The sequence below is a fragment of the Populus trichocarpa genome, chromosome 8 (genome assembly GCF_000002775.5).
Source record: "Populus trichocarpa isolate Nisqually-1 chromosome 8, P.trichocarpa_v4.1, whole genome shotgun sequence".
NCBI classification, from domain to species: domain Eukaryota; kingdom Viridiplantae; phylum Streptophyta; class Magnoliopsida; order Malpighiales; family Salicaceae; genus Populus; species Populus trichocarpa.
Genome location: NC_037292.2, coordinates 7287015 through 7302362, shown reverse-complemented (window position 1 = coordinate 7302362; position 15348 = coordinate 7287015). Strand labels below are relative to the sequence as shown.

The 15348-nt window shown below is 32.6% G+C and overlaps 1 protein-coding gene across 1 annotated transcript; it reads right to left on the bottom strand.

The window, feature by feature from the left end:
- Positions 1-10925: 10925 nt before the first annotated feature.
- On the bottom strand, positions 10926-12084 carry LOC7483920 (protein MIZU-KUSSEI 1). Its single transcript, XM_002311391.4, has one exon. The coding sequence runs from the start codon at positions 11838-11840 to the stop codon at positions 11055-11057; it is 786 nt and encodes a 261-aa protein (XP_002311427.4). The 5' UTR covers positions 11841-12084; the 3' UTR covers positions 10926-11054.
- Between the last annotated feature and the right edge of the window lie 3264 nt (positions 12085-15348).

Sequence of the window (15348 nt, the reverse complement as noted above, 5' to 3'; positions counted from 1 at the left end):
TTTCATAATGAAACTATTCGATATACATAAAAAAAAATGTTGAGCAGTTTTCATAATATAAATTTCGAACAATTGTCTCAGCACTCCAAAAAGCACTTCTAGTTTTTTTAATGCTTTTTGTCTAGTTCCAATGGTATCGATTTTAATTCCACCGACTTATCCTGCAAGCAAAAACACCACCGAGTTGAGCTTGTGTCCTTGCTAAAATTAGGGGATAGACTTTTTACATCGTACTTCACTTGGCAATTGCCGTCTAAAATAAAATAAAGAGTAAAAAAAAAACAGAGAAGTTGAAATATGAGAATGTCAATTGTCTCGTGCATGAGAGAAGTATCTCCGATGAAATTAATTGCTTAGCTATTATAAATTAATTTGTTGAAATCAAAAGTCAAAGATGAAACCGTGATGGGAGAGCAGAGCAGGTGAAGTTGCATAGAAACTTGCTTTTCATGCGACCCCTCATCCACGCAACCAACAAATTAATTCCAGGGTCCGAAATCAAGTCTGACTATTCCTCCTTTATCGTTTTCTCAGCACAAGCTGGAGAGAGACTTGGTATTGAGCTAATCTCTGTTTTTTATCCTATTATTGATATAAAAAATTATTTAATAGCTTGTCTTTTATCTGCAGTAGATCTTCAATGTAATTGGATTTTAAATCTTGATTTTAAAGAAGTTAAAATAATATATTGTTTCTATTAATAAAGACTTGTTTTATATTTATTTTATATGTAGGAAACAATCGCTTGTGCAGACATATTAGTCGGTGTAAATTAAAAATATGACACATTGCAGACTATATTCTATATATAAATCAAGCCTTAAGACATGCGGTAGGTATGGAATTATAGCCCGAAGATGTAGCCATACACAATTAGACTTCTCTAATTTATCAGCGACAATCGATACCAATTCTCCATCGTTGCTGCTCTCATTAATCGCCCTTGTCAATTAACAGGAAAAAACGCAGATGTACCAACGCCGAAATTATGCTAATCTGTCCATGCTTTCTTGGAAACTAGGCATTGAGAGTTCTTCATTCTTCCAGGAAATTTGGTCTCAAAGAGGATACCCTTGTAGAACGCGAACGGTCATTCCTGACTGAAACTTGTGGAGATAGGAAGGGCCCTAACATGCACAAACACGTCACAAGATTGATAATGATCTGCCCACTTTACCTTGCTAGACCTTCACCGACGTCTAGCCCAGGCTTGAAATGGAATAAAAGCGGCAACCATGGCATAATGGACGCCTGAGTTATCACAATTAGATCTCTGAAGTCAGCATCCTGAGAAGAAGACTGGTAAGGAGGTATATTTCTTTCCCCAGCCACGCCATATTTCAAACTCTAGCTTGTTTTTTAAAATAAAATTATTATAAGATCTTTCTATTTTTAACGAATAATCTATTTTTTTAACAATCAGATAGAAAATAGGATATATAAAAACTTGTTTGAGAATATTCATAAAACCAAAAAAAAAAAGCGAAATCAATGCCACATATGACTGCCTTCATGTGACATCTATAAGACCATCCGTGTGCTTCACGTACAAGAAAAAAGCAAGGCAGCTGCCTTGAAAGGTCACCATAAATCACTGACCAAACCATAAGAACTTGACTCTAATTGAGACCATTTCAGTATCCGACAACTCTATACCCATAATCTTATTCAACGTTAACGTTTACCTGCTCTATGTGTCGGTCTCAGTCGCTCATGTATTTATATTTCCTAGTTTTTTCTTACCTAAATTTTATTTTCTGATTCAGCATAATTTGACAGGCGAGATCAACCTAATCACGTTGACATTCGATATTAGAATTAGAATTAGGACATCTCTAATTTTGAGCTCGGTACGCACCTTCTTGAGACTTGACAATATATATCTTGCCATATGCTAACAAGTAGCACTTCTTGTTATAAAATTCATGGGCTAATTACATACTTAATTTAGTTCCCCAGATGACTTGTTGCTTGATGATCAGCTAAGGTTTTAATTTGATCAAAACAAGTTAACAGAACCCAACTTGTGTCCCATAGGACTTAAACCCTAACAGTTATTTAATTAACGGTTTTAAATTATTCTGGCTATCTAGCACTGAGATCTTAAATAAAAAAAATATATATATAGATGTCTATCATTTTCAGATTATATATTGTTTACTGGAAAATTAGAATTAATGGACCCCATTTAGCTTGTTTTCTTACAAGAGCTTCGCACGCAAAAGATTACATAATACTGTGTATCGACAATTTATTAATTTATTTAATAAAATTGAATGATGAATTAATAACTCATAATCTCATATATCTATATGTATACCGATGTTAACCGTATTTGCTGCACGGACAAATTTACTTTTTCCAACTGGCATGCATCCCTTAAAATGAGTATTAAAATAGAGAGTTTTAATTTTATGTGAGAAATAAATTAAAGAAGATAAATGTCATGATTCACCACTAGTTTTTTGTGGGGGAAGAAATTGTAGTTTATCGAATTATAAAGTCTATTGCCAGCACCAAATATTTTGGAATATTTATTTGGAACCGTTGACATTCAAAAATCAAAGTGAAAAGTCCCATGGTCGTTACTCGTTAGCGTGCATTTTACTTCTCCCGTCGAGCTACCTAAGCTCTCTTTCCTAAATTTCTCGTTCCCACTTCCCATGGCCTTTTTTATCCCATGCATATATAACACACACACATACAGGCAAAGAGAAATCTCTCTCTCTATATATAATCCAATCTTGGTAAAAAAATATCACAACTCATTTTTCCTTTCTAAGCTAAAACCCTACGCAGTTTCCTTTCAAAACACAGTCTTCAATGGCTACCTTTTCTTCCTCTTTTCAAGCTAAACTCCTTTCGTTCATTAACATCACAGGTGTTCTCTTTATCATATTCCTTCTTGTTAATTCTTGTTCTGCCACAAGACCGGGTGCTACTCTAATGAGGGACGAAGATATGTCAAAGAAATCGGAGTATATAAAGCCTCACCGGAGATTGTACGAGACAAGTTTTCGACACCAGAACCACATATTCAACTTCTTGCCAAAAGGGGCCCCTATTCCACCTTCTGGTCCGTCCAAGAAACACAACTCAATAGAAAATTGAGCAACCTGTAGCCCTTGATTTTTTATTCTTATAGATCATATATACCTCTTTTTTTCGTTTTTTTTCCAGTTTTGAGTTCTTGAAATTGTCTTGTCTAGAGGGTTGCAAAGGTTGTTGAATGGGATCGGAAGCCTAATTAGATTAATTAGGCCATAAGGAGCTGATTTTCTCTGCCCTTTTTTTTATTATTATTATGATTATTCTATACTGTATAGGATAGGTATTATAGATGAGCATTACTTATTTGTTGACATGTAGTGTTCATTTTAATAAAATCAACGAAACTGTTTACCTTATTATTATGATTATTCTTTTTAAGTTTGTTAGTTTCATACTTTATCAAATTGGTATGCTAGCTCGTGTTTTTTATGTTGATTTTATTTGCTTTAAAACCTTTTTTTTTTTTATAGATATTGTTACGTTTTCTGGATCAAAGTATCTCTCTCTCTCTCTCTCTCTCTCTCACTTATTCACAAAAGTCAGAAACTGGATCTAGCTACTTAATTTATTTTTCCCATCTGAGCTAGCTACTTTAATTTAGTAACTTGATTACTGCAGATTAAGTCCTCAAACCCTATCTAAAAGTATTTCATAATTTGCCTATGTTATTCTCTTAAGGGAAAAAAAATCCTTTAAGATTAGACCTCGTGGCATAGCCCCCACCTCTTGTTTCCCCTGTTCAACGTGGGAAACTAAGCTCCTTAAAGTATTTTCTTAACAAAGTTTAGCTACTAATTAATTTTAGCAAGGAAACTGTATTGTTGGGGTAAGAAATCACAATGTTGGGCTTATATTTAGCTATAAATCAATCTCTTGCGTTTTGATGTCATGTTTCTGGCTTTGATTGCGTTTTCTCCAAATGGAAAGCCATCATTATCGTATGAATAGAAATGTGATGCAATGCGATATCCTTGAAAATGCCGAGCTAACAATGTCAATGACAGGATCAAGTGGTGATTGTTTTTAATTATGCAATCAGATTCTTTCGCCTTAAAGTCCTCACATTAAAATGTCTCGTGCAAGGCATGGCCTTGAAATTCAATCTTCGAAACCAATAATCCTATTCTAACGAATATAAAAGTCCTCCCATGGCATAAATGTTATGTCACCTTATATACATATATTGGTATTTAAATCCCTAACTAACTCTATTTAAAATAAAGATTAGATATGTAAATTATTGCACGGAATGCTACCTCTGCGTCCCATGATGTTAAAATCTTAGACCCAAAAAAGATAGTAGTAAAATAGAAGTAGGAGACAAGAAGCCACTTCCTGTTCCGAATATCAATCCATATAGCATTGCGATATCCATGGCCATCCAAATAAAACATGTATCAAGCCATAATTTGCCATGTAAACCCAAATACGAAAAATGGAATGGGAGGGAGGGAGGCCACTATCAAATGAACTTATTTTCCTGACTTCAGTTTGTTTCCACAATTGTAGTGTCCCACTACAATATATATGACCAGAATTAATAAGATAACCGTGGAAATTTGCATGGTTGGTGATGATATATGAAAAATTTACACAAATATTTTATATAAAGTATATATTTTTATAAATGTTCTAGATATTTATAAAATATTTATATTAAATATGTTAAATATTTCTTAAGATACTTATCTTAAAAAATCTATACAAACATACCTTCATGTCTTTAGACTAGAAGGTCATAGCTCATCTCTCTATAGTTTATTGCTATAGACTTCAAGTCTAACATAACATAATTCTAATATAAGACTTAAACAAAGCTTAATGAACATTTAAACCAAGAGAATATTTATTATCTCCGTCACATGTACAAACATTATATTGACTTAAGCTTCATAGTGATTTTTTTACGGGTATCGCTAGGCCCACTAAGTTCTTCAAATCTAGTTTTACTAGCCCATGAAAAGTGTTTCCAATCTTTCTATTCAAGATATTTTTCAGCCTCATCATTGGCGTCGTCAGTGGAGAACTGAGTAAAAAGTTAGTTCATTTATTTTTTTCAAAAGCTCCTTTCATGGATGACGAAACCTCAACGCAACGACAACTATGTGAGCAGCTATGTCTACGGCTACACTAATGACATGTTGGCGGCTAAGCCAATGATTATACCTTGATTACGCCCCACGTGGCTATGCCAGCGGCTATACACAGTGACACCCATGGTGACGCCCATAATTATGCCCATGGCTACACCCACAAACTACTTTTATGGTGGATTGTACACATAAAAAGTGTCACCAGAACTTGGAGACTCTGATGATGCATAAAAGTTAATATTATCTACTATAAATATTTCTTCCCCCATTCTTGCTATGTGAAGCCTTCAAAACATATATGTTTATCAAACTTAGGGACTCTGATGCTACATAAAAAAACTACACAAATATCTTACATAATATACACATCTCTATAAATATTTCTATAAATATTTGAGATATTTATATTTAAATATCTTAGATATTTCTTATTATAGTAAAACCATATGCATGTATCCAACTTTCACTTTGCTAGTTGTGATTTCTGTGAAAAGTGATTTAGCATTATTTTTCTGATGATCTCTAATCTCTTGTGTAGGTTGCGTACGTATATTACATATACAATATTAGGCTGTTCCTTACAGACAACTAACAAATGGAGGGCTACGTACCAAGACTCTTGACAATATAACTATTACAATGCTGTACGTTTCATAAATATTTAATTATTATCAATATGAGAATAGTTTTTAAAGCTAATTAATGGTATTGGATATAGGAATTGTGCAATGGTTTAGATCAGGGATTGATCATAAAATATATGTTCTAGCTACCTTCGGGTTCAAGAAATAGCTATAGTACTACACTTGACCACTAACATTAATTAATTAAGGAATGAAACATGTATCATAATCACAAGTGAAAAAAGGGCTCGCTGCTAGACTAAAGAAACAGAATCTTTACGTGGTTCTTCTTGACATTGGGAAATTGTCTGCACTTTTAACAGTTTTGAAGCAAATTCCAAATCTCCATGTACCATTGAATATGCAAAACCGAATTCCAACCAAATTTTTTTCCCCCTATTTCTTTCCAGCTAAGTTATATTCCCCTAGTGTGGTGGTGCAAACGCGGTCACAGCCAGATTTAATTGGTACTGGCTAGTAAATTAATTAGTCATGACAGCATGAGTGATTTGTGGTAAAATATGAACTCAATTTCCCTTCCTCACATGGGGTTTTTTGTACGGAAACCTGTTTACAAGAAGACCGGAGCTGGCATTAGCCCCTATTTATTGAAATTGAGGATCATCACAATCATGGATTTTGGAAAATAAAAGCCAAACGATGTGCCAAGTTGTCTGTGAGATGGTGATTCCATTCTTGTCACGAGCATCCGCGATGGCGACATAAGTTCCCCTGTCTCCAGTTGTAAGTAAATTTTCAAAGTTGACTGCACATGCTACACCTCTAGCTCGATTACACTACATTGACTGGACCTAAGTTACTTATACTATATATTCGAAAAATTAAAGAATATTATTAAATGAAACCCTATCAACTTGCTGTGAGTAAACACTACTGGCTTCGCATTGGACAGTTGTTATAAGATACACGTGCTGGTTAATTACAGCTTTTACAAGCAAAGTCACTTTGCAATTTGGGTTGTGGGAACAAACATCTTTTGCTTTCTTAAGTTGTGAAGACAAAACGTAACAAAGAAAAAGGATAAAAAAAATTAATTAATTTTAAAGAAGCATCGCATGGTTACCGTTTAGCAATTGATATAATCATGTATTATGGCTTTGGTAGCTTTCTTGAATAGAGTAAATGAGAAAGGATTGTCCATTTTGTGCAGTTCAAAATCTTTTGAACATCCCAATAAATCAAAAAACAAGCATACTTTATAGTTCATTAGATTAAGTTCTTGGATTAAAATAGTTATTTAAATCAATTAATTAATTAAGGATTTGATTATAATACTAAGAGAATTTAATTTGAGATCCAAATAAATAAATAAATAAAAAGTTTGGCGAGCCATCTGTTAAAGCTTTGTCTAACAAACAACATACGGCTAAAGTATTTAACATACATGCATGTAGAACATTTGATTAAAAGATTGACAGGTTTTGCTGAAAGAACAATATTTTAAAAGAACACAGTATCATGTTGAACTCCTAACCACATGTTTGTAACATGGAGTTTAAAACTTAACTGGATGTTAGATTCTGAACTTGGTTGTTGGAAGAGTCTTTTGTTTTTCTACATATCTAAGATTTATATATGATGTCTTTATAGTACTAGTCCTAAGAGTATATTTGCTTTGAATCCCATAACAACTACTTTGTAGTTAGGGGGGTCGATTACACTTTAAAAGTAATGAATTTTCAAGTTAAAAATTAACAATTTCAATTTTTTTTTATTGATATAAGGTGTATTTTTTCAACAATGTCACTGTCTTCATTAAATTGATAAAATTAAACATAATGTAGTAATAGATGTATATAAGTTAATTTTGGGTTTAAAGGGTATTTATTTAAGAACAAGTGTTAAAGAATTATATAAAATTATTCTTGAACTTCATTTAAAAATTTAAATTACTAGGTCAAGATGATCAATTGATATTTATTTATGTATTTCTTTATTTTTAAATTTAGATAACATGTACTAATTATAAATTAATAATGAATTGCGCTTCTTTTTAATTCTTAATAGTTAGGATATTTTTGAACTAGTTTTTTTATATCAAAGTTAGGCTGCCTATCCGTGATTTCTCCGCTAATACATATTCCTTGAAGATTTCTTTCTGGCAATATAAAAATTAATTCTTTTTTATTTTAGCAAAAACAAGCGAAAAGTTCTTTCGGACAATAGGCTCTCCAAGATCGTCATGAGAGGTAGGTAAGGGTTTGCTTAATCAGTTATATTTTTGAAAAATATAATTAAATGTAAATATCTGCAAGAACCCAACAAATTCTTTTTTCTGTAAATATATGCGGGGGGGGGGGGGGGGGGACAAACACAAATGCCTTGAAAAATGGCCAACATTTCGCCATGTCAGGGTGCGCTGGACCAACACCCTGGGAAAAAATATAATTGATAAACTAAGGAATTGTTTTGAAAAAAATCCAGTTGATATGATGGTCTTAGAACCTGATTAATTTCTTGTTTTTCTAGCTTTTACCGTTTTGCTTTAGAGTAACACGTCAAAAAATTTATTTGATAAGGATTTTAAAAATCAATTGCTTAATGTTTCTTGAGTGGAAGGTAATTTTTATAAAAAAAAAGTACTTTATAGGTATATTAATTTTCATTTAAAATTAAAATCAAGAGGGATTATTTCTTAAAGATTAAAGACTGCTTATTTTATTTTAAAAAATAACTTTGAATATTTTTAAATTAACTAACCTTGACCTCTTTTATTTTATACATGGTAATTAGCTAAAATTTAATTATATAGTTAATAACCTTATGTGTTTTAAGATTAACTAAACTCAGTTGTTTTATTTTAAATATATTAGTTTCCAACTTGAATCAATCTTAATTAATTTTTTTAATAGTTCTATTTACTTAAAAAGTATATGAAAAGCATACGATGTCTTGATCGTTGTTTATCTTTTGGTTATTTTTGTTATTATATTTAAGTGTTTTTCAAAGACAAAATCCTGTATTTAAGCAATTCATTTAGTTTTTTTAAAAAACTAATTTCTTAAGGAAAATATTTATAGTAAATCATCATTAGTTAAAATCGTAACAAAATATCTTATTGTTAAACATCTTAACGTGGTTGGTTCATAATACAATAAACATAGCCGAGGCTAAGTAGAGTTATGAAAACCAGCACAGAGTGAGAAATTTTTGGTAGCTCAAGATCACACGCGCCAACACTGTTGTAATCTGCATGGACTCTAGAGTATAAGGCCCGAACAATCTGAAAAGATGTGACATAAGCCATGACATAAGGGCTTCATTCTAAGTTTCAAGTATCTCTGGGCTTAGCAAGAATCCATGTCCAAGCTCTTTCTTGACTGTTTTTTTCCCCTACGGTAATGAATATTTTTGGATTAGTTTATACATTGATTAAAATTAAGAAACATTAAAAATAATTTTAATGGTGTATAGTATCAGTCTCTTAAATGCCGATTTCTAGATTTCAATTAAAAATAAATCATACTTTCTTACCATCAAATTAACTCTCTAAGAATTAAGCGTTCTTTTGAATCATATTTTCTTAAACATCATATCAACTCTCTAGAATTTTATTTGCTGTTTTTAAATATGGAGAAGAGAATTTGAAATTGTACAATGTTTCGAAAAACCGATTTGTTTTTTTTTTTGAAAAAAAAACACCAACTTAAATTGAACAAATAGCCGGGTAGGAAAACAAGTTCTTGCGAGCTTCACACCCTTTTCTACATTTCCAAAATTCCAGGCATGGTTTCCAATGTAAGTGCTTTGGTTTGGTATTGATTTCGCCTGTTTATTTTCGTGGTTTATTCTATTTTGATTTTTTAGATGGATTTTTATAATTTTAATATCAAAAATAAAAAAAAATATTTTAATAAATTTTTAATTAAAAAATATTATCTACCAATAAATCACATTACATTGGGTGAAATAAAGATATCTGTTATTACGTTGGCAGTCTAGCATTTCCTCCTTGAAAAACACAACCTATGAATACGTGGATTCAAATATGCTACTCTATTCTCTCAATGAGTCTCGAGCTAGTATGGCTCAAAATTCACAAGCCAGTAGATTTGAAGGAAGGCTTTTCATTGACTTGTGTATCTTGGATTGTCGCTCCTGTGAATTAGAGAGAGAGAGGGAGGGAGGGAGGGAGGGAGAGAGCAAATTAGTCATGTATGTTTGATAGGACTAAAAGGGAGTAGCGAGCAATACAAAGCAAACAGTCAATTCTTGCAGTAGCTGTTTCAGAATATGTTGCAGCGCCCATGGCGAGGAGAAATGTTTTGCAAATGTGAAGCGAAACTACAAGATGGAGACTTTTACGTGATGACATATATATGGGTCAGAAATTTGTATGCAAGACCTTCGCTTTATTGATCCAATCCCAAGCAAGGATGATATTTTAATTCAAAATCGGGCACACCAGAACACCGATTCTTTTTTGTTCTAAGCTATGTTCAAGCTCTCCACACCTTTTTTTTTTTTTTTTTTGGTGAAATAAGTGTTTTTTTATTATTAATATAAATTTCGAGTCCTGAAATTAATGATCATGTAAACTTTCAATAACCTTAAAATTTATAGGATTTAAACTGATAATTTTTAAACCTCAAAATTGAAACAAGATCATTTGATACAAGCAAAGTTGTTATGCTGCCCATTAATTAGCGTCGTTTTCCGTTTGGCTAAAGAAACAGGACATGGAGTTGCAATTTCAAAACTTCATCTTTAATTGTATCGAATATAACCAACCGATATTACCTAATGTCTTGCATTAATAGCGAACGAAATAAATTAGATGTGACATCCCACAGGTGAACTTGGATGTCATCCAAAAGGGCTTAGCTTTGGAATGGTCATAGTTTAAAAGAGGGAAAAACATAACCTTCATTTGCAGCTCGTTTCCGCCACCACTAAAAAGGTCAAGAAGAGACAAAATATCTTGCGTAGATATACTTAGCACCACCTGTCATGCCACCACCTTGCTCTCATTCCCTAAATTTCAAAAGCATAACCTCAAGGTGAAAAATTATAAATTAATTAGTTTCATGTAAAACAAAAAAATTTATAACTCTCGATTCCACAGTTCCCCTTCCCAAAATGTAGTAAATAACTGCAAGAAAAGAAAAAGAAAAAAAGGAGCAGAGACTAGCTAGAATGCGAGAAACCGTCCCTTTTTTTTGCTGATATCTATAAATTAAAACGAGAGAGAGAGCACAAGGCAGCTATCAAGTAGATGCTGATAGCCTGATACTACAAATTACGTCCAACATGGCACACGGCCTCATCAAACTCTAAGCAAATAAATACTAAGTTCAGGACCTCCAGGCCCATCAGGATTCATCATGTAAAATGCCTCTGAATCTTTTGACCCTACAACTCTCTCATACCTGGCTCTCATGTACATGATCTCCCCTATTTCGGACCCTGTTGCCCCATTCCCTGGTAAAACACCAGCTCCCATTGAAACTGGCTCCACAGCCTTCAAGACTTTCCAATCTTCAGGCCTACATTCACGTCTCGTTGCATGCCCACATTTCTTACCATTACAGTAAGTCCTCCATAAAGGCTCCTCTAGCAACTTCCCTGCTTTTTTACCTGCCTTCTTTTCACACTCTAGTGCAATTCTAACTAACCCAGAAGCCATTTCTCGGACTAGTATACTTGTTGGTGTTGCAAGCTCAATCAAGAAAGCTGGATTCTGTTTTGCATCTTCTTGAAATGAAAAATGAACATGTCCACGACGATACCCGAAAAGGGTACCTATCACTCTGGTACCTGAGTGATAGCCTGACCGGCCACTCAAAACAGTAAGAGCTGATCTGAGCTTAGAAACTGCCACAATCGGAAGGGTTTTTTTCCTTGGAGCAGGTTGAATTGCACCAGCAGGCAATGTGATTCTAAGCTCCTGATCATCTTTCAACTCTTCCGAACAATGTGAGAAGGAGTTGAAAGTCAAGATTTCCTCATCATCATCTTCTTCATCCTCGACAACTTTCTTTCCCCTGTTGAAGTATCTCCTGGAGAAAGAGAAAGAAGAGTCATGAGGATTCTTGGCCATTATTGTCTTCATATGGGAAAGAAAAGCTAAAGAACAACGGAAGAATACTATGGAGAGAAAGAGGTAATCAAGATAAAATGATAGAGAACAGATTTTAGCATATTTGCTTTTATCTAGTGGTTATGTAGGGTGAGTTCTCTTATTGTTTACTTCTATTTCTTTATTTTTGTCAGCCTTGCGGGACTAGAGAGAAGAGAATCCTGACAAAAGGAAGGTGAACAGCCCCACCTAACTAGAACAGGAAAGAAAGAATTGGTAGAGAATGGAGACAAGAACAGGGAGAAAAGGAAGGTGGAAATAGACATAAGAGGAGATTTTTTTAATTGGTGGGGGGGGATAGTGGAGCCTTATGGAGACGATGGGTGGTGTTACTTCTTCAATGCGTGGATGTTGAAGCTAGAGATAAGTCGGGGGTGTGGGATAGAAAGAGAGGGAGGCTTGAGTCGCTTGACTGATTACTCTGACTTGCATTGGAAACAGTTTTAAGGACAAGGTAAAGCGACACCAACCGTACCCACCATGGCCATCCCAGGTCCCAACCATGGGGGCTTGTAGTGCTTTCATCCTCCTACAACTCGCTCCAAAGCACGATGCACATGTACCCATGAGAGCCAGCATCGGAATTATAGAATAGTAAAAAAAAAGAAGATAAAATAACCCAATTTAAAAAAATATTCAAGGAAATAAGACGATTTATTGAGTTATAGAAGATGTTTATGATTCGTGAGTTATAATTGTTATATGCTATTCTATTAAATGGTAACATTTATGGACATATATAAGATTCAATAAAAAAAATAGTAAGATAGAAAAAAAAAATCATAAACATACCAAAACTTCAATGAAAATATTATTGGTATCATTGAGAAGATTTTGACGAGACAGATCCAACAATATCAAAAAAAATTATCAACAATGATTGAAATGAGCTACACGAGCGGCCAAAAGGAAAGCAATCCTCAAAACTTTTGATGTGCTCATGTAAAAGAAATTCTAAAGTTTTTGTGTGTCTTTTGAGTTATTTTATTTTATTTTCTCTCTTGTTTCTTCACAAATTACAAGGGGAAGAAGAGAGAAAACAAAGAAAAAAATGACTTCGAAGGCACATCAAAGCTCTGATGACGACATCATTGATGTCGTTGGAAAGATCTTGACAAGATGAATCCAATAATACTAAAATATATTACAAACATTGAACAGAATGGACCACACAAGTCGTCAAAAAATATCTAAACTCGATTTCTTTCATGGTGCTCGTGTAACCTACTCTAATCACCTATAAAAATCTTCTTTGATATTATTAAATTTATCTTATCAAAATCTTTTCATCAATATCACAGTATTATCATTAGAGTTCGGATGTCTCCAATTTTTTTTCCTTTTTTTCTCTGTTTTCTTCTCTTACCTCTCTCACATAGTGTCAAAGCAATAATCATATGTCTTATGCTACTTTTTATACTGTTTATTTTTAAAATATTTTTTACAGAATATTATCTTATTAATTTTTTTTATTATGTTAGAATCCCAAAGAACTCTTACTTTTCGTGCTGCGGGAATGATTATTATCCCGATGTGTAGTTGTAACAAGAGTTTCTAAGGTGTCATAAAGCCTATGATCTTCCTACGCTGATATCAATTCTCTTGAATACTGCCTATAAAACCAAGGAGTACTGGCATGTGCAGCCATATTCAGGGATAAGGTGATCAGCGGTTCGAAAGGTGAAAAATTCAACCTCATTGAAAAGATTTAATTTAATTTAATTTGTGAGTTTTTCAGTTCTATTACTTTGTATAGGTAAATGAGTTTTTAATTTACAATGGATTTTCTCAGTTTAGTTTGGTTCATGTTTGTATTTTTAAAAAAAAAAACCAAATTATTTTTTAAAACATTAATTAAAATTATAAAAAAAACTCAGTAGATCATTCAAATAAAAAAAATCAAATTAATTTTAAGGAATATTTCAGATAGTTGGTTAATTTACTCGCCCTGGTAATATTGCTTTGACATTATGTTTTCAATGCTAAATAAGTGCTTTTCAGTTAAATTCATGTTTATCATGTATTTTTAAATAACTTCACATAATTTTTAAAAAAATATTCTTCAATACAAGAATATTTTGAAAAATCACTCACAGTAGCACCAGAAACATATCACCAAACACGTTTGATTTTGCAAGTTTGGAAACCAATGAAACAACAATGTCAGAACTCTAATTCTACCATTTCAGCCCATACTTTTCTTTTTCTTTTTCTTTTTAAGAAAAAGATTAGATAATCTGGAAGATTTAATTCTACATTATCTGCAAAACTGCAGATGAGTCAATGATAGCTCACATGTGTTCTGTAGATAATTGACAAATACTGGAGACGGAAGAAGGTAACATAAATAAATCACAAATTCAGCTTTTTATGCGCACAGACTTCATGATAAGATCCAAAAAGAAGCATCAAGGTTTATGGCCGAGCGTCAGAAATAAGATTTCCTTATCTTTGTCACTTGAGTTCGGGCCTTAATATGTACGTCTGATATCCTCACAGTGTTTTACCAGCTTACTGGGTTTGCAGAGTGTTCAGTGGATCCGGAAATTAGTTATGGTGCGCGTAAGTTAACCCAGACACCCCGAGTTAAAAAAAAAAAATCCAAAAAGAATCTACCGAGAACCTTCACATGATGTTGATGATTATGAGTCCACTCACCAGGAGCTTGCGTTATTAAGTATCATTGTCAAAGTGATCCTGTCATCACCAGGAGCTAGATTTATTTGTTTTTCTTCCGTTCCATCATTTTGAATTTTCATGGCAAGTTCTGTACGAATTATTATTTTTTCAATTAATTTGTTTACATCCCTAAACATTTAGCTTCATTTAAATTTTTTTCTAACATTTAATTTCAATTGGTTTCTATATTAAATTTATTTATAATTCTTTTAATTGCTATTTATTTTATTTTATATTGATTTTTTTCTTTCAATTTCATCACTCAATATTTTATTTGATTATAAATCTTGTTTTTTTATTTTTTCAAGCCTGCATTTAATAAGGCCACTTTAACCTCATGACCCGGATCATACATCTTAAAGATTAGTTCGGGTCGACTTTGGTTTATTTTTAAAGCATTTTTTTTTCAAATATTTTTTTTGCTGGTAATTGTTTTTGCTTTGCTATTTATGGGGTCATCTCAATTTCATGTCCTAGGTCATGTGTTTGATTTGTCACCCGGGTTAGCTGCCGAGTTCACTAGAGGTTTTTTTTTTATCTTTTTTTATATGTTTCCATCATATTAGCAGGTGTCCATTTATTATATTTTTATGATGTGTTCATTTTTTTTATATTCTTTTGTAATTTTTTAATGTTTTTTTTCCTTTACACTTTTGTTTTTAAAAATTTATTCTACGCAGACTAAGAAAATTGTGTTTTAATAAAATAATTGCAACATTGTTTATTTTTTCAGCTACGTTAAAAATTAATTTCAGATCTCATATATTTTTATTAATACATATTATCTTTATTATATTTTATT